Raw genomic sequence first — 20,139 nt, 5'->3', positions numbered from 1 at the left:
CGTTTTCACCCCAAAAACGGTAGTCAAGGAAGGAAGAGGTCTAGGGGGTATGGAATACTCCCCAGTAAACGATAATCAGATGACTCTTTCCCTACAATCATGAAATCAGACGAAAATGTAATATACTGGGGGGTGGAAAAAACCTAACACCCGAGGGTTTGGGGGTATGGAATACCTTTCCCTACTTTTATGAAAGCATATGCACGAAAATCTCGTAAAATACTGGGCAGTATTCCATATACCCAGACCCTCGATGCTACGTTCTCACCCAAAAACGAAAGTCAAAAAAGGAAGAGGCGATGGTCCTCTCAACAGGCTTCAAGGTGTAGCGTATTTCGGAAAAAAATAACACCGTATGGAGGGGGGGGGGGCTGGGGGTATGGAATATTCCCATCTAAACGAAAATCAGATTACCCTTTCCCTACACCCATGAAATAATGCGCACGAAAATCTTGAAATATACTGGGGGGGGGGGTATTCCAGACCTCCCGATGTTATGTTTTTTTTTCTGAAATATGCTACACCTTTAGCCTGTTTCAAAAATGAAAATCGACTTTTCCTTTCTTGCGTCACGTAGCACGGGGGGGGGGGTCTGGTACTCACCCCAAACACAATAGCCAAGGAAGGAAGAGGTCTGGGGGGTATAGACCCCTCCGCCCCGTGTTTTACGAGGTTTGCGTGTGTATGATTTCATGATTATAGGGAAACGGTCCCCTGATTTTCGTTTACTGGGGTGTATTCTATACCTCATGGTGCCACGTTCTCACCCCAAAAACGGCAGTCAAGAAAGGAAGAGGTCTAGGGGGTATGGAATACTCCCCAGTAAACGATAATCAGTTGACTCTTTCCCTACAATCATGAAATCAGACGAACGAAAATGTAATATACTGGGGGGGTGAAAAAAACATAACATCCGAGGGTACCTTTCCCTACAAAGTATACGCACGAAAATCTCGTAAAATACTGGAGAGTATTCCATATCGCCAGACCCCCCGGTGCTACGTTCTCACCCAAAAACGAAAGTCAAAAAAGGAAGAGCCGATGGTCCCCTCAACAGGATTCAAGGCGTAGCGTATTTCGGAAAAAAACACCGGGCGGAGGGGGGGAGGTCTGGGGGTATGGAATATTCCCATGTAAACGAAAATCAGATTACTCTTTCCCTACACCCATGAAATAATGTGCACGAAAATCTTGAAATATACGGGGGGGGGGTATTCCAGACCTCCCGATGTTATGTTTTCTTTCCGAAATGCGCTACACCTTTAGCTTGTTTCAAAAACGAACATCAACTCTTCCTTTCTTGCGACACGTAGCACCGGGGGGGGGGGGGTCTGGTTCTCACCCCAAACACAGTAGCCAGGGAAGGAAGAGGTCCTGCGGGCATGGACCCCCCCCCCCCGGGTCAGTGATTTACGAGATTATCGTGTGTATGATTTCATGATTGCAGGGAAATGGTAACTTGATTTTCGTTTACTGGGAGGTATTACATACCCCCCAAACTTCCCGATGCTACGTTCTCACCCCAAAAACGGTAGCCAAGACAGGAAGAAGTGTGGGGGGTATGGAATAGGCTATGCCCTGAAGCCTGTCGCGATTCTTTACAAAAGGACCATCCACTCTTCCTTTCTTGGCTTCCGTTTTTGGGTGAGAACGTAGCGCCGAGGGTTGGGGGGAGGGGGAATCCAATACCCCCAGTATTTAACGAGATCTTCGTGTGTGTGTGTGATTTCATGAGGGAGTATTCCCTACCGCCAGACTCCTGGTGTTATGCCCCCCCCGCGCTCAGTATAGCTTTCACGGCATAGTCTATTCCATACTTCCCGCTGAGGTATGCATTGGTTTAAAAATTTACTCCCACTTTTTTTACGGAAATATACCTTTAGAACATCGAGAATCAAAATCAAACAAAATCTGGATGGTGTCAGTCTGTCTGTCTGTCCGCCTGTCGGTCTGGATCAGTATTTTAGAGAAACCTGGCGCTTGGTTGGAATGGCTTGGGTTACAAGACTATTTTGGACGTTTTAATGCGTCAGGCTTCGGTGCCGATATCGTCTTAAATAAATCGGTTAGCGAAATCTCGTTGGAATCGGGCAAGGTCCGCGTGAGCTGCACAGATTTGAGTAGCTACACGGCCGACCACGTCATTTGGACTCCCTCCCTTGGTGTGCTCAAGCACCTCCACGCGAATGTTTTCAAACCAAAGCTCCCCCAAGGGGAAGATTCGAGCAATTCAAACCTTGGGAATTGAGGCTGTTTCGAAAATATTCTTCCATTTCCCCGCCAGATGGTGGGAGACCGTGTTCGAAAGTGTTGCATTCGTATGGACACAAGCCGACCTGCAGACTGCGAGCCTGGAATATACGGACGAGCCCAAAATTGTAAACCAGCAACCAATGTCTCAATAGACTGCACGTTAATTTTTAGGGTAACAGATCGTGGATCACCACAATCCACTGCATCCACCCACTCCAAAGAAACCCCAACGTGCTTTCGGTGTGGTTCCTCGGCCCGCTGGTACCGGAAATCGAGCGGCTGTCCGACGAGTCCATCATCAAGGGCGTGATGCACGTCTTGCGAAAATTTCTGTCGGAGGATTACCCGACCATCTCGCGCCCGGATCGGATTATAAGGTAACCGACCCACGAAATGGCCCAATGTAATTCGTTCTGTAGGAAAAAGTGGTACTCGGATCCGAACTTTGGCGGTAGTTACTCGTTCGAAACCGTCGAGTCCCGAAAGCTTGGCCGATCTCAGGCGGCGGTATTGGCCGAACCGATCAGCGCGTCGGATGGGAGACCGGTTATTCTGTTCGCCGGGGAGGCGACCAGGAGCCCTATTCTCGACAAGTGACTTTCAAATGCGTATGCGCATTTCCATTCGAATGACTAAAGAGCTATTCTCGACCGCTCGTATTCAGTTCGTATACGAATTGAAACCGAATGGTTTACAGCGAGCGGAAATCTGTAGACGCTTTCAAATAGTGTACGTTTTCATTTTATAGTCGAAACAAAAATTCGGATAATGGAAGATGTTGTACAATTATTGTTGATAGAGGAGTTAGAGGACATAGAAGTAAGAAATAGACGAGCACATAGACGCCGGTTGGACCCATTTAATGAACTTAGCGATGGGTATTTCATAAAAGTTTTTCGCTTATCTAAAAAGCATTAGCGCAATTTTTAGTACATCTAAAAGATTACATCGCCCCGCAAATCGTTCCACTGATACGTAACAACGAAGGTAATTTGAGTATCAATATTTTCAAGGATATATGCTACAAGGTACAGTCTTAATTTTAGCGATTTTTTTAAGGTTTTAGTAACGTTGAGGTTTCTTGTGGAAGCTACCAAATGGACGTAGGATCAAATTATAACTTTGAAATATCACAACCTTTAGTATCAAGATGTATTGAAGAAATTGTAAATGCTATGAACTGAAATGAGATTTTTAACGCTTATGTATATTTCCCTAGAAATATACAAGAACTCAATGCTGCTAGAATGGGGTAGATACATGAATCAATAGTGTGGTTAAAAAGACAAATAGCTTTCTAGGTTTTTTCAAAAGTATAATTTCCCAGCAATAATTGGGTGTATAGATTGCACACATGTTGCAATATTCCCCCCTAAAGTGATTTTACCACCTTCCTCCAACTCTTCCAGTTCCGCTTTGCCCCAGGGATGATATTTAACGTGCGTCCTATTTTTTCCCATTCGGTTCGGGCATCTTTATATGTAAATGTGGTAGAAAATTTGCCGCTTTGCAGTTCTTTGTTACTTTTCATCAATTCAACCAATATTTGCTTTTGTTCAGTAGTAATTTGTACATGTTTTTTTATGTTTCTCCATAATAATTCAAATAATTTGTAATTTAAAAAATTCGTTCGCACGCAAAGAAATGTCAAATTAAATTATGACAGTGTTGCCATGCCGTTCGTTCGCATAAATTCCAAGCATACGTTTTGATAAACGAATAGCAGTCAAGAATACCATTTTATGAAAGTACTCGTAAANTGGTATGTTTTTACATCTGTCACTTCTCTTAACATTAACTTATGCTAGGCGATTACACATGATTGCAACATGGTATGGTTGCAATACCAAACAACAGTTACTTTCCTGAATGTAAAGGAACTTTGCATGCTTCTCGAATTTTTCTTGGTTGGGGAAATGAGCTTTGAATTTTTTCGTTAGAGACTTTTTCAATTGTTTCAAATGTTTTGTATAAACTAATGTTATGGTGGTTTCCTCCTCGCTGACCAGATTGCATATTTAATTTTATTGTGTCCTCTCTTTCGAGGGACGACATTATAGCTGTTAGTTTTTATGACGCTCGCGAAAATTATTGAATGATGTTTATTTTTAGCGTATTTTCCCCGATATACCTTGCGTGAATCCCCTCCGTCCGTCCATTGGTTTGAGATCTCATCAGTCATCAGATCCCGTGCAAAGCAGTGGTTTTTTCTACTTATATTAATTGAAGATTTATACGGACATTTTCATCATCATCGTCACCCGATGTAATGAAAAAATGTTTATTTCTAACGGCGCCTGAGGGGTTAATAAATAAACACAATTTCAAAGTATACTTGCAGAATAATATACTGTATTGTAATATGCATAAATGCTTATCTTGCATAATTATAATTAGCCGTGTACAAACAACTGAAACTTTTTAAGAATGATAGCTGCGTCATCCACTCATCCTACAGCCTCACCGATTCAGATTTCGTGATTGGTTCTAGAAAAACAAACGCAATTAATTGCCTGGCGCGACAGATATTTCAGTTCCATGTTTCTTTAAAGAAGGTTGACATACAGAAAAGGTATTCCACAGGGATCAGTACTAGGCCCATTGTTGTTATTCATCCGCCTCGTTCCACAATTGATCTTCTGTAGCTGCGAAGTCATTTCATTGCCAATTATGCAGCTTGTATGGACACGATTTGACGGGGCTGGGATTGGAGTTCGAACCTGGTCGACAACAAAAGTACGTATACTGATGATAGTCACCCTTCCAGACAATATCGGACGATTTCTCAGAAACGGCATATCTTGCTGATGCAAGACAACCAACGTGATCAAGGACTAATTTCATTTTTACGAATCAAACCAATTACGAGTCCCTTATCGCAATAGACGTTTTATCTGACCGATAATAATAAGAGGACAACACTCGTAAAAGTTTAAAAGAGGAGATCGTTCCGCTTATTTGCCGTTTCCATAGAAGCGCTTTAGAAAGTACTTCTTTGTAAAAAGTGGGAAAGGTTGGAATGTGTGCCGTTACGAAATAGTTTATGGTGGATTCGGGCAGGTAGGTGAAGTTAAACGTATGCAAGCACCCATCTCATAATAAATCATCGAGACAGCCATAACTTTTTTTGTCGGTTGCGTAATTACGACTTGGAAAGAAAAAAGTCGAAGAAATTTATTTTTAATTTACATCGATTACCTTTCTGGGAACGTCCGCTTGTACAGCGGTTTTTACTATTCAAGTTTACGCCAAGGTTCTTCTCATTTCCTTATTTAGGCGCTGGTTCGGTTTTTTTCCTCGCACTAATTTAGTTGTAAACATTTTGTTGTCGGGCAATTAAAAGAATTTCGTAGAAGATGCGATATCACAATCCTCCCATCGAAGATCGGTACGATATTGCGGCTGGTTGCGATGTGGGGTCAGCGCAGGCTGCATCGGATTCTGCGAAAATCATCGGATCAGACTTCTCGGAACCCACTTTAAAATACTTCCGCTCTTTATTTAACTCTCATACAAGCGAGACTGGGGATAACACGAATTTATTGCCTTCTTCTACCTGCCCTTTTTTATGGCTTCACTTAATAAAGGACTCTGCTTGGCTCACGTGAAAGTTCAACGTACTTCGAATTCTATTGTTCGAAAATTGCCTCTGGACGTTCTCAATACAATCACCGTGTACCTTAGATTACGTCACCGCCAGATGCTGAAAGAAACTTTTGGTTCGTATCGTAAACCCCCCTCATTTTAATGATTTAAGTTGCTCCTTTGTGCAATAACAAAGGACGAATCAGGTTACCAAGTTCTAGAATAGATGTTTTAATTATCTGGCTCGAAGGACTAACGCTTTCAAGACAACCACTAATAGTACTCCAGCGCAACTATTCATTTGGAAGGACTATGTTAAAAACTTATAGTGATAAGTTTTAGAGAATTTAACTAACATGCGTATATTTTGTTTCAGACTGAAGAAACCGGGCATGGCATTTGCGTGCAATGTTAGGCTGTAGCACAGTATGTCCCAAATGTCAGCACCAGTTTGCGTGCTGCGGACCGACGCCGCCATGCAACCGAACTCGCAGGTCGCTGCACGCGCTCACCGGCGGCGGTCTGGTGGCGACATTAAACCAATCGCTAGTACCTGTAGGACCATGCCTTTCACCGCAAATATCGCCCAGTGCGCCGCTAGCGTTCGTAATACCACCGTTCGCGCCGCTACAACCGACCATATCGCCCATAGAGGCGAAGCCCGAAAACGAACTCCAGAAGCTCTCCGACACCGTACGGGCTCTGCGCCAATCCGGTTGGTACTACGAAGGCATCACCTATCAGCAGAGTCACGATCTGTTAAAGAACAAGCCGCTAGGGACGTTTCTGGTGCGCGAATCCTCGGACCCCCGATTTTTATTTTCTTTAAGTGTACAAACAGAACGGGGCCCTACTTCGGTGCGAATTCACTACATAAATGGTTACTTTCGGCTGGACTCGCAACCTCACCTTCAGGGTGCGATGCCACTGTTTCCTAGTGTCGTCGAATTAGTGCAGCATTATGTGAACCAACGTAGAAACTTAAGGAACGGTGCCCAAGTGTGGGTCGACTCGAATGGCTCGTGGTATAGCGCCATTTTGTTAGATAAACCTTTACGAAAGGATGACGGCGCGCCTTCTCTAAAACATTTAGCAAGATTAGTCGTCCATAAAGCTATTCAAGCAAACGGTATGCCTCGCTTAGCTCTACTGCCACCTCCTCATACACAATTAGAGTTGCCACCTTCGCTGACAACTTACCTATCTCAGTATCCATACTCATTGTAATCGTGATGATCTTCAGGGAAAGAGGGACTTGTTTATATTTACTGACTGTTTGTTAAATCATATAAATCGTACATACTTCATATACCTAAGTTGATAGATAGGGTATTTATGTAAAAGTATTCCAATGAGTTTTTTTTGATTTGTTCCTTTGGTTTGATATTCGAATATCATTCTAGCAATAATTATTTTGTAGCAGTAAGAATCACAAAAGTTTACTTTTATATTTTGTTGCAGCTAAAGGTGTAGCTAGCGGCACACATACAAAATTATGTTATATAAATTTATAATTGTAATCTTTTCATTTTTATAGGCGTATTATATTGTTCAGTGATTTTTTTATCATTACATACTCGTAATATATTATATAGCTGTGTTACTTTTAGTAACAGCTAGTGTTCTAAAAGAAGTATTTTCCTACAATGTAGGTATATTAACTTAGGTAGGTATCTATCAACCAATTTAACAACTTAAAACTATTCCAATTTCATTTTCAACCAACATAACAAGCATTAACAAACAGAGGATAAAAAACATTCTAGATAATCAATGTGTGTGGTTTTTTTTTTATTTATGTTGTGTACTTTGAAAGTGTGTTGATGATAACTGTGAGAATGTTACTAGAAAATTTTGTATTTAAGAACTACATAAAGAACTGTATTTATTACACTAGTTAAATTCAATTACATTAAATTATTTATTATAATTTGTTGTTTTAGTTCATTATCACAATGTTATTGTAAGTGTTTTACATGTACAGTGAAGTAATAACACCTATTACTTTATCTTAATTGTTCAAAAACACAAATTTGCTGAAAACATTGCAGACAAATAGACTCACTGAAGTAATGGCTACAAAAGAAGATAATAAAACCTCTCAGACAAATAGTCTCGTTTAAGTAATGGCCATGAATGAAATATGCACAAGCTGTCACTTTTTACGACCTCAAACTGATCATTTCTTTGTTCCTAAAGAGAAAGTAAGGCAAGTCGTACAGATTCGTACTTGCAAAGTATGGTTCATTGTCGGTAATTTTGAAGGTGAATCGGTGACTACGCTACCTAGGATGTATGGTGCTACAAAGACCAGAGACAAAAGGAACAGGACATCTCAGTACACCTGAAGCTGTTGGCACGATGTAGCAGTGACAGAAACCGCCGCCTTCAAGTGTATTACAGAAACTGGACAAACCTTCTACATCTTTTAAAGCCCCTTCCCACAAGGCGTTTTTGAAGCGATGCAAAGTGGCGCGTCAGAATAGCATGGTACGCGATTGTGTGGCGCATCTTTGTAGGGCTATTGTGCGTGCTGTGTTGACAGGCACCCATTGAGAACACACTTTCCGGACAGCACTGACGAACTCTTAGCGTTCAACGTGCAAAAGCAGAATATCAGCTTCAGCAGGAGCTAATGGCGTGAGCTCGAGTGGCCACGTCTTTAAATAAAATGGTCCTATCCCCTCTACTAACAATTTACATAATGATCCAAGCCACATAGGACCTAAGACACAGAACATAGGACACACTTTGGACAAGGGTAAAGTCCCTAGATTACTTCATATTCCTTAGTAACGCGATACATTAGGCCTGTATTAGACAAAAAAATTGGCCGTTTGACACCTACTGTCAGGTTTGACATTTGCGACGCATCTCGCGCGAATCAAGCAAATACTGTTCCCGCACGTAACATGTACCTATTCTATTTTTTGCACGGATTAGTTCAATCGAATTTATATAAATTCAAATCCTTGTCGCGAGATTTTTGCGACATTATAATTCTTTTGAAAAAATCAAGTCCTCTGCCGATAAAGTAGAAATCTAGAAATTTAAAATGTCAATTTATTGTTCAAAACTTCTGGTTTAAGCTTATTTTTGCCCCTGTACTACAGGGAATGATGTAAAGTGTATTTATATTTTCTTTTTTACTCTTCCATCATACTACTTATTAGTTTATGATCCGCACTAAATAGATAATTTCGTTGAATTTTTAGGCACTAGTGCGCGAAAGTAGATAGTCATTTGTAAAATTGACGTTCCCGACTTTCGTGTTTTATTGAAAAAACGCGATTTAGAACAAAGGAGTGCAAAAAAGAAAGAAATTACTCAGAATTTTTCGAAAACTTTCAATGAAGATCAATTAAAATATTTAGAATTGGGTATGTACCTACACACAAGAGTTTTATGTGGAGTGGTGAAACGATTGAAAAAGCGATGCAATTCCATTTTTCTTGTGATGTTTAAAGATTATTAAACGATCCGCTCACAAAACTTGCCCTGTCCAAGTATCCGCACAATCCAATAGAGCGACTACAAAATACATACTTTCCAACTGTTGATCAATTTCAAAACTGAGCCAAAATGGCTGCTATTCGCGTTACTTTAGTTATCTAGGGACTTTAGACAAGGGCAATCTCGCTCGTCACTTGGTAGCGACATTAGTTAACTTTAATGGGTCAACGTAAAGTTCAATGGTCGTACGGCAATTGAACAATTACCCCATTTTTTGTGGTGTCAAATTTTATTATCAGGTAAACAAAAGGCTACGTCCTATTTTTGTAGTGTCAAATTTCATTTTCAAGGTCAACCAAAGTCAATGAACCTAAAGTTATAGATAGCATGGTTATAGGAGGTACCCTAATAATGTGTTCTTTAGAAAACAATCATTTCGAATAAAGAAAGCTGAATTTTGAACGTCATCATGACCAACAGCAGCGACTGTGAGCGACTTTTGATCGATAGCTTGAACTACTTTTCAAAACCGTGTACTGTTCATCTACACTTGGACTTAATTCGCAAAGTCACCACCAGAAGCGAGAGACCGTTATACTTCACTGTTTTAGGAGCAGGGAAGGGGCCAGCGACCTTTGATCGATTTGACTAACTTTTCCGTCATCGAGGGAGAGATAGAGACATTTGAGCTTCACCTCTCCCGAAAAATTGCCAACATTCTGAAAATCAAAAATCATTGGCCTTTGTTTACCTTGAAAATCAAATGTAATACCAAAAAATTCTTGTAGTCATTGATCCTTGTTAACCTTGAAAATGTGGTGTTCTCATAGGGATAGGGTATATACTCCATATACGCCGTATACTCTCAAGGATTTGTTAGACATATAGCGTATACTCTCAATCAAGGCGCCACTGGACATGATAGTTATACATCAAGCGAATTGAAGGTCTTATGTCTTATATTTAGAGCGCTGAAACTGCGTTTTGAGTATCAAATTTTTATAAATTTGTCAGTGGATGACCCCCCCCCCCCTCGCGGTTTAACGGGAACATTACAACCACCCGCTCAACTGAGCACACTCTCAAAGAAATTGATGAGAATATCACTGAAAATAAAGTACAAAATATAGAGATGTTACGCACAAATATCGAAAACGCTCAATGAGCGAAAAAAACCCACATAACGCGTTATGACCGCAGCTAAATGACCAAACACTGAAATTAAATATTTTTCCGTGTTATGGTCGTTAACTTACGACCACCACGCGTTATGGTCATTTTAGAAGCGACCACAACGCGTTTACTCGTTTGAAGAATTACCATAATACATTGAATTATTTATTTAAAAAATATAATGCATTTTGAAAATCGCATGATGTAGACGTTATTTCGGTCTAAAGACAAAAAATTATGACATCCTGTATATGACAAAATTTCAATTTATTAAGTGTAAATCGGGGGATTACCTATGAATAAGCACAGAGGTGATTTTATTTGAATTTGAATTTCCGTATTTGTTGTTCGTTTTAGAATTGTTTGTACCTAATTGTGTACAACACCGCGCGTACCCTCGCGCGACTGATGTGCCGAGTCGAATGGTGTACCGCCACGTGTGTGTTATAACAGGAGGCATAACACGTAACACGTAAAAATATTTAATTTCAGTGTTCCTGGTCATTTAGTTTCGGCCACAACGCGTTGTGTGCGTTATATTCGCTCATTGAACGTTTTCGATATTTGTGCGTAACATAGATACCTACATCAATAAAACTAGATCAAGGTTACAAAAGAGTTGAAGACATTCTTCTGTGTGAACGACGGAGCGGGGTCTTGATCTACTTTCAGCCTGACATCTGAAAAGAGAGGGAGAGGTTTAAGGGTCAACGACCGATAGAACAAAAAGCTTTGGTTCATTTTCCGAGGTCACCACATGGCCACGAAGGGGGAAATATTTAAGGCTGAACGACCGGACGGAGCTCTCCATGAGACGAGTGATCTTTCAACTGCAACTATTTTCCAAGGTCACCACTAGGTGGCGAGCGACATTGAACTGGTCGAGAACTGGACACAAGGCCAAAAACAGAAGCAAGACGAGCTCTGGGACTTGTATAGGGCTGCACTTGCTATATACAATTCCGAAATAATGAGACTCGCGCGTGCATTTAGTGAGGGCATCAATACACCAACCTCGCGTTTACAAAATGTTGTATCAAAAGATCACTAAATGGTATCGGAAATCTTCGAAAGGTTGATGGCGCCATGGTAACTATTACCGAACATTCCCTTTCAAAGCGCTCACCAAATATTGGCATCAGCTGATACAAAAGACGGACTGAATGGTTCCTAACGCTCTTCAGGTCGCCATATTATTTTCCCAGGGGCTGTTACAAAAACAGTAGGTACTTGATACCTATCAGTCGTTTGTCATGTACAGGGCCAGCCTCTGTCTATTGTACATAAAAAAACGCGTAGCGGAGGGTGAATGTGGCCCATGAGCCAATTTCTGCCAATCGCCGAGGCTCTATAGCACAGGCGTGCCGATCAAACGGGAAATCCACAATTACGGTCCTACACATGTTAGGGATAAAATTCTTTTATTTGTAACATTAACACAAACTGCAAGGGTACTTAAATTATAGTAAGTCTTCTTTCTTTTGCCCACTTTCGTATCACTTTTGCGATTTGATCAGCTTGATTGGAGGTGCTGCTACGCAGAAGTTGAAGCACGTCACTCAGCATATCCACAGGAAATCGTTGCGCGATAACACCCTAAAACAACACTGTATTCTAGACATTGAAGGCGAAAACCGTTCTACCTGAAAAACACCCACAATTGCACCTCTTTTTCCCTCCCAGAATTCGGGATTCGGTTCCAGCCTATCCAGCATGTCGAAAGCCTTGGCGGCGTACCAAAACTCGCCCATTTTATAGCAGTCGTTTGCGATCAAAAGCAATAAGTTGAAGCTTTCCGCACTGGTTTCCATCTTCAAGTATAACTCCCAGGCCAAATGGGGTTTCTTGTTCATCACGTAACATCTCGACAAATTAGAGATGTAGATGTAATCATTTTTTATTTTCACATCTTGGACTAATAGTAATGTTTCTTCGGCCTCTTTGTACTGTTCGCAAGCAGTTTTTGCCTGGCCATAATTAAAGTTGAAGGTATCGTCTGAAATATTACGCCAACAGTTAAGAGATGCATTCCCCACTCCATACTTAGATTTGTGACAAGCCTACTTAGGATAGAGACACAACCCAGTAGATTTAATTTTGTCTAAGTACGGGTCTTCTATCTGGCTTACCTGAGTGATAGAAGCTTCTGATTGATGTTAAGTACACTAAGACTTCCTCAAATTGTCCTGCCAAGAAAAATGCTGCTGCCATACACTGCCTGCCTGGGATCGTGTCACACTCGCTGGCAGAGCTCCCCACCAAATGGAAACACTCCTCGGCTGTTTTTATGTGCTCAGCCTACGTTTGGGATATTTTACTACGATGATAAAAAATGACAACTTACAGAGTTCAATTCTTGGCCCAACGCCGCGTTGACCACACCTTTGAGGATGTACTCCTGCGGCACCGCCGGTTGCAAATCCTTCAACAGGTCGTAGGCCTCTTTATTATCGTCGTGCTTCAAGTGGTGTATAACCAAATTTAGTCGCGCCTCTGGGACGACGTCCACTAATCCCGGAAACACCTGCATCGCGCCCTGGCCCTGCCTGAAAACCACCAAGTTGTGTTTTACAAGATCATGCCCGAATCCCACGTTGGCGCTCTGGTCTACTATCGCCCTTATTTCACTTTCGGCAGCTGCGCCATTATATAAACGGAAATGATTGCACGCCTAAAAAATACTGGAATGGGCGCCACTAGGTAAATTCGGCGATTACCTTCAAGTTGGTGGCAATAACGGAATCATTGTATTGGTTCAAATAAATTCCCAACACTTCTTGGGATACATCGTAATAATCAAGCTTGTAGTAGCACAACGCAACGTACACATTTAAAGCTAAATTCTCTCTAAAAATTTACACGTTACCTAGTATGCTGATCCTGGCGACCTACCTGTTTTGCAACAACAGGCGTTTATAGATGTCAATTGCTTCCTGATAATGTGCACGCAAATAGTGAATGGCGGCTAAACTTAGCTGATCTTCTAAGATATCTTGAAGCTGTTGGTGATATTCCATCAGTGCTACTTCATCGCCCAGTTTGTGAGAGAGGTGGAAATTTAATCGAGTTTTAAGGCCACTTTGCGATTCTTTTTCTAATGCCGCCTTCGACTCCGTGTACATTCCTAAAACCTAGCTGGCTAACTCCATGGACTGTAAGCAGTCGGTTACTCACCTAAATAGAAATTGCAGCACGCTATGTTAACAACAACGTTTTTAATTGGGCCATGTTTTGCCAGTATGTTCGTGTAGATATCAAAAGCTTTTTTGTAATTTCCCAAGTGAAACGCGCAATACGCCATCCATAGAGCAACGTCAGCGTTGGCATCTTGACTGTGCTGAAACTGCATTTACATTAATTCCACTGCGTGGTGGAAACGACGAATAGCTATAATTACCTCTAGTAAAGTTATTGCTCCCATGTAATCTCGTTTTGAAAGGAAGTCCTCAAAGGATGGCACGTCGCTGTTGGCAGAAGTTGTTCGGACAGAAACTTTGCCCGCCACATTTTCTTTAGACAGCAAAGCTGGTTTCGCTCTGGATAATATCTACAAAGAGACCTAAGAATAGACATCAATTCGCACGGCCTCTACGTACCATTTATACATACAACTAAATATTGGGGTTAAAAGATTGATTGATGGTTAGTGTTGGTTGCTATAGGAAACGGTGACACAAACATTGTGAATTAATAAAGGTATCATTATTGGTCAAAATTATGTTCAATGGGGGTTTACAGTATATAATAAGCATATACCTGAAACAATAAAACATTTTTTATTTTTTGGACAGTAAAAGTTTATTTAGAAATAGAGGCTGATTAGCAAAAAAATAATGAGCATGTGCGGTTTTAATGGTTTATTCAAAACGATATGATTGTGGCGTGCTCTGTGACGTAATAAGCCCGACCAATCGGCTCCTAGAATCATTCAGATGACATAACGAATTGGCAATATTGCAGGAGAATGTCATTTGTAACTTGTGTCACCTGTCACAGGCACTTGTCACTTGTCGTTCACTTTCGCGTTAAGCTGGATTCACATGAATACGAAATCCGACGATACGATCATCCGAAATGCTTATGATTGGCCAATAATTTAAAATGTGCTTGACATTTCAAACTATTGACCAATCATAAGAATTTCGGATGACCGTATCGTCGGATTTCGTATTCATGTGAATCCAGCTTTAAATGCAGTTAAACATCCGGCAAACATCAGCAGACCCTCGCACAAGGTTGCCAGCTCACTTCTCCGTGATTGGTTGTAGGTTTGCGACGTATTTAGACTGAAGCGTTTCAAATTCGGACTAAAAACACAGCTTTTCAATAATTTATTTTGGGTTTATTTTACTCTCAAGTAAAAATTGAGGACACACGGGTCTTTTTATTTTTAGTGTACTTTGTAGATCAAAAATAAAAATGAAGCCGAGATGATTCTCCTTGAGTAGGTAAGTCAGCGGCGCTGTGGATGAACGATTTACCGGGGGTGGTACATTTTTGGGGGAGTCTTCATGGTCGTTCTTTTTCGATTCCATTATTTATTTCTCTTTTCTAATTCATTTCGAAAACGTATGCTCTTTGCGGCATACGCTACACCTACCTCCGTACCTATAGGTCTTATCAAAAGAAACTGTCGAATTTTCCGTCAATGTGGGTTCCAGGTATCCGGCATTTTGGGTGTCTAGAGATATTATTGGCTAAAAGAAATTATTTTTATTGGTGAAACAGACCCGAATGTCGGTAAAAAATTAAAGCGAAGCCAAGAAAGTGCAACAATAACGAAGATTCTATTCTAACTCTCAGAGATTTTCTCATTTAACCATTAACAGAGTTTTAAGTTAACACTCGTAAGTCACTACCCAGTAATTTTGCGGTTTTTGTGAAAGAAGGTCCGTGAGCAAGTTCGGCACAATTTCATCATCGAACATTTTTATAAGTCGACGCGAAGAATTGCGTTTTGGTAGGAAGAATTACGAGACCTCTATTCAATACTCCAGTTGACCGACATCGGAGAGAACTCTGTATCTTTGTGGCTTAAGTCATTAAGACGCTATAGCGACTTCCTGGATATAGGACCGTATCAATGGTGAACGAGAAGCATAATACGTTTCATCCACTTTGGGGAGGGGACAACAAAAGAAACAAAATAACAATAAAAGTAAAATATACCGATGAGCGAACAAGAGCAACGCGCACTAAAAGATGGAACGTAAAACAAGTTAAAAAAGTAATCGTAAACGATTTACAAAAAGCGCATTTCCACTTGCCTTCATTTCTCATTTGTAAGATGCAACTTCTGTTAAAATCGTAAAAATCCGGCCACAAATATGAAACATAGCGTTGCATAGGAGCAATCAATTGTTGACGTCCTACTTCAATTTATAAGAAGAATTTCATTTCAATGCTTTCATAAATAAGAAAGTTGGAACTGCGCATGCGCAAACCAAAATTTCGAAATTAATGTTAGATTTTTCTTTATTCCAAGTGCCTATGTATCAAATTTCGTTTAAATACTTACTAAATAAAAAAGTTTGCAATTCGGCTTATAAATGGTCGAGATGCGAAAAGGGCACCTGTGAATTTTAAATCCATTCGACTCAACTGTTGGCATTGCGTATTATGTGGCTGAAGCTATGCCCATATTGAATTTCATGCAATTCAGTTCATAACTAACGGAGATGTCAAAGCGATCGGACATTTGTAAACAAAGATCATTCACACGGACAGATAATGGACAGACAGATAAAGGAACAGACGGACAGACCAACAGACAGACGACAGCAATACATAATTATAAACGATCTCTAGGATCGTTAATAAACGGCAAAAGTGTAAAATTTTGGAACATGTATAAAACGTTTTTTTGGTTTTTTTACAATAACTTTTTTAGTAATAAACGCAGAAAAAATTCCTTCCTTGGTGCAAGCCACCGACACCAAAACGAAGCAAATAGCAAAAAAAGTAGAACAATAGCTCAACTAGTGGCGTCTCAACGAACGAGCGGACGGACGTACGGACGGACAAAGTGGCCACAATTGCGCATTTTTTTTATTTTTGTAGAAATGCGCTAAAAAGAAGTCTTAACCTGGATATTTTCACGATCCTATACTGGAAGTCGCGCGCATGTTACAGTCTGCATAAATCAAAGTCTGCGTTTCCTCTCTCAACGTTTCTCATCTATCTCCTTTTCTTTAGTATGTGCTGTAGTGTTATGCCAAACTATGCATCTCCTTTTTGTGGTACCTACACCCTTATTGTTTCTCCATATTCTGTCCTTCATCCTTTATACTCCTTTAACTTTGATGGTATTTGCATCTCTTCCAGCGCAAGTAGTAATTTCGATTAATCGATTTGTTAGTGGTTTCATTTCATAGATAATCACCACTAAACAAAACAAAAAGAAATGAATCTAACTTTTTATTTTTACACGGAATAAATTGGCAATGTTTATCTGGCGAAGGCCAACGGTGTTATATCTTAAAACTATACCGCTTATGGTTTTCATCCCGGCAAAAGGAATAACAAAAAATCGTCCGGTACCTGCTTTGTCGGGGTGACGTGATTTGGGATTAATTTCATGTCAAAGTCATTGATCACGCCCGACCAGTTGGTCGAGGGTTGTTAGTTCTGTCAGATTTATTGTACCGAAAGCCTGTTTAAAAACTATAAACAATATTTCACGATACTACAGTGCGCCTTTTCTATTATTTGCTTGATTATGTGTATAGCGATTGAGATTTGAAATTGTCTAATTCCACAAACTAAACAGAAGGAATGTCAATTAAAGTACCCCCCCCCTGCCCCTTCTCGTATTGCTAAAACAAAAGAGCTGCAGTATGTACGAGATGAGAAAGCAACAAATAGAGCGAAGAATTGGAACTGTAAGAGGTACTTCCTCCATGGTATTTAAAGGGTTATTTTCGACTCGTACAGAGAAACATCTTACTAATAATATCTTCCACGTGAAGACATAAATAGAAACTTTGTAACCACCTGTACATAATAAACAAACACGATTCTAAAGAAAGCAAGAATGCTTCAATAAACAAACATCAACAGGCTGGCTACTTTAATTATTGTTTTCGTCAGATCAATTTCAAATTTGTAATAAAACGGAGTATGTACATACCACCGCTTTACGGTGAAATTGATTAGGATATACTATACAGTCAGGTCAAGTTAAGAAACTGTACAAGAAAATTAAAGAATCAGCTAACTGTAAAGGGTGTAAATTGTGACTTATGTCAGTGTAAACACACCTTTAACCCATAGATCTACTGCAAACAGCTGTGTGTTTGTACTTTTGTAGTCTGTGACTAACCTTACTTATTAACATAATAAAAAGTACTTCAAATTGATCTAATTGAAACGAGAAATCTCCAAAAAATGATAGACAATGTAAAACACATAATCCTGGTGGTGTCTGGAAAGGGCGGAGTTGGGAAATCAACTTTTAGCACCCAATTTGCTTTGGCATTGAAGGAGCGCAACTTGAAAGTTTGTCTATCGGAAATTTAGCTACACTCTATCTACTCTGCTATATTTCAGGTTGGCCTATTGGATATAGATTTATGTGGGCCCAGCATTCCATACTTACTGAACCTGGAGGACAAAAGCGTGCACCAACATGCCGAAGGGTAAATGTGTACTTTGACCTCTTCTCATTACATAGTAGTACATCGTAGGTGGCTTCCGGTGTACACTGACACTCAACAAAATTTTGCCGTTATGTCCATAGGGTTCCTTTTAAATAATCGTAATTCCGCCGTCGTGTGGCGTGGTCCGAAGAAAACGGCTATGGTTAAACAGTTTTTGAATGACGTTCATTGGGGCGATTTAGATTATTTGATTATCGATACCCCACCAGGTAAGTAGGAATATTTCTGTTTTAAGTATGCGCACTTTGTGCTTTCAGGCACATCGGACGAGCACATAACTGTTATGGAAAATTTAAAATCGATCAATTGTGATGGTGCCATTGTTATTAGCTCCCCTCAGGAAGTAGCTATTGAAGATGTTAGGAAGGAAATCACATTTTGTAATAAGACTGGAATACCGATCATTGGTCTTGTAGAAAATTTGAGCGGGTGAGCTGTAAATGTTGTAGTGCTATTTTACAGTATTGTTATTGCAGATATGCGTGTCCGCATTGTTCGGAATGTACGAATATTTTTAGTACAGGTGGAGCTGCGTCGTTGGCAGAGCATACGAAAATTCCATTATTAGGTACATTACCTATTGATCCTAAAGTTGGTACACTTTTAGGTAAATCTGCAGTAACTGAATGTGCTGAATCACAGTTTGCTAAAGTAATGAATGAAATTGTAGATAAAGTTACCAAAAAAGATAGAAATTGATTTCAGAAAGCATATTGTTTCTTTATCCTAAATGGTTTAGTATAGGACAGGACCATATGCATTTGGAGCTTATATTCGAATGATTTATACAACCTCCACTCTCCGCATCCTCTCAACTACTTGACAAAAACTAAAGGTTTACACGATTTAACAAAGGCTGTGGACAGTATCCAAAGACTATTTATTCTTGCTTTTGTTGCACCCTGTACATGCCATGCCAGGTTGCCAGAAGTGGCTTGCATTAGGTACCTACTAAAATCTTGGATCAAAATAAATGGTTGAAAGCTAAACTACCGTCTAAAAAAATGCATTCGACTGTGTGTATTTACTCACTTTTGAGTTATCTTGACAGTATCGACATATAATAAGGTTATTTAAGAGTAGCTTCCCAGTTTAAGACACCTGTAGTTTTTGTACATGGCAGATTAACAGTTTGGTTCCATATACTTGATAATTTTCCTTATGCTGTAGAGTGTAAAGGGAGCGGGTTTCGTTTGGTGTAAGGGTGTGCCTCTTCTACCTGTGAGCATTGTATTAAACATTCTATTCAATGCTGTGAGGTAATTTGTGTTACCTTCTCTTAACAATAGCTAGGTATCTGCAGAGAGAATGTATATTTGAAACATGGAACTAGAGACCCGTTAACTACTTATTTGTCTATGTCTACTTTTAAATGATAAAAGCTTCTGAAAGAAGCCTAATTTTATGCAACCAAAATAACTTCTTGAAACAAATAAAGATCTGGCTGTCATATTAATTATTATTTCATTACTTTCCGGTCACAGGCTCTTTCTATCGCTGTACCGGGGGAAGTAAGGGGAACTTTCAGAAAATACCTATCATATACTAACACCCCACCAAAAATCAGTTAGTTACTAATTTTGTCTAATTTGGGGCATATTTTTAAGTAGGCTGTAGGCGAGTAGCGAATATTGCACTCCAGCGCCATGTGTTTTATTTATATTTTTGCGCGATCGGTCATTTCTGACTATTTACCATGGGTGTTTCCATGACAGTAGGTAGAATTTACCAGTTGCTATGATTACGACGACGTCAATAGTTATTTACATATGAGTATGGTAAATCAAGGTTTACGTTAACGAGTGAGATGTTTACTGCCGAAGCGTAGCTGAGGCAGGAATTTCGAAACGAGTAACGTTAACTGATTTAACATACAAATGATGTAAAACATTTTATTTCATACTGCTCTTTTTTCTATTAAAATGCCATACAATTTTTGATTAGAACGTGTACGCGTTCAATTGAAAGCAAAAGTCGATCACTTGATTTGTTTGATCTGACAGTAGTTTGACACATT

General features: G+C 40.0%; 3 protein-coding genes, 1 long non-coding RNA gene and 1 pseudogene across 5 annotated transcripts; 3 read left to right on the top strand and 2 right to left on the bottom strand.

The window, feature by feature from the left end:
• Positions 1–99: 99 nt before the first annotated feature.
• Positions 100–2,850, top strand: LOC116162399 (annotated as a pseudogene).
• Positions 2,851–4,585: 1,735 nt separating this feature from the next.
• On the bottom strand, positions 4,586–5,324 carry LOC116161900. The gene is made up of 2 exons (XR_004143446.1): positions 4,819–5,324; positions 4,586–4,740 (listed from the first exon to the last, which is right to left on the bottom strand). It is a non-coding gene; the product is annotated as an uncharacterized LOC116161900 (long non-coding RNA).
• An 870-nt stretch (positions 5,325–6,194) lies between these two features.
• On the top strand, positions 6,195–7,410 carry LOC116161899 (suppressor of cytokine signaling 2-like). The gene has a single exon (XM_031475391.1). It carries the CDS (start codon positions 6,247–6,249, stop codon positions 7,063–7,065), a length of 819 nt encoding a protein of 272 aa, XP_031331251.1. The 5' UTR covers positions 6,195–6,246; the 3' UTR covers positions 7,066–7,410.
• Positions 7,411–11,893: 4,483 nt separating this feature from the next.
• Positions 11,894–14,129, bottom strand: LOC116161763 (intraflagellar transport protein 56-like). Of its 2 annotated transcripts, XM_031475226.1 has the most exons (9): positions 14,061–14,129; positions 13,862–14,011; positions 13,639–13,807; positions 13,357–13,588; positions 13,182–13,311; positions 12,809–13,135; positions 12,594–12,762; positions 12,108–12,460; positions 11,894–12,060 (listed from the first exon to the last, which is right to left on the bottom strand). In XM_031475226.1, exons 1-9 carry the CDS (start codon positions 14,061–14,063, stop codon positions 11,920–11,922), a joined length of 1,674 nt encoding a protein of 557 aa, XP_031331086.1. In that variant the 5' UTR covers positions 14,064–14,129; the 3' UTR covers positions 11,894–11,919. The 2 variants fall into 2 exon arrangements, with proteins under 2 accessions (XP_031331086.1, XP_031331087.1); XM_031475227.1 differs by lacking the exons at positions 13,862–14,011; positions 14,061–14,129 and having other exon boundaries at positions 13,357–13,595; positions 13,639–13,761.
• Positions 14,130–17,785: 3,656 nt separating this feature from the next.
• On the top strand, positions 17,786–18,830 carry LOC116161701 (cytosolic Fe-S cluster assembly factor NUBP2 homolog). Its single transcript, XM_031475147.1, has 5 exons — positions 17,786–17,961; positions 18,013–18,101; positions 18,150–18,331; positions 18,380–18,551; positions 18,599–18,830. Exons 1-5 carry the CDS (start codon positions 17,851–17,853, stop codon positions 18,819–18,821), a joined length of 777 nt encoding a protein of 258 aa, XP_031331007.1. The 5' UTR covers positions 17,786–17,850; the 3' UTR covers positions 18,822–18,830.
• Positions 18,831–20,139: the final 1,309 nt, after the last annotated feature.

Source organism: Photinus pyralis, unplaced genomic scaffold (genome assembly GCF_008802855.1).
Source record: "Photinus pyralis isolate 1611_PpyrPB1 unplaced genomic scaffold, Ppyr1.3 Ppyr1.4_LG10, whole genome shotgun sequence".
Classification (NCBI taxonomy): Eukaryota; Metazoa; Arthropoda; class Insecta; order Coleoptera; family Lampyridae; genus Photinus; species Photinus pyralis.
Note: the sequence above shows the minus strand (reverse complement) of the source record. Positions and strands in the feature narration are given on the sequence as shown.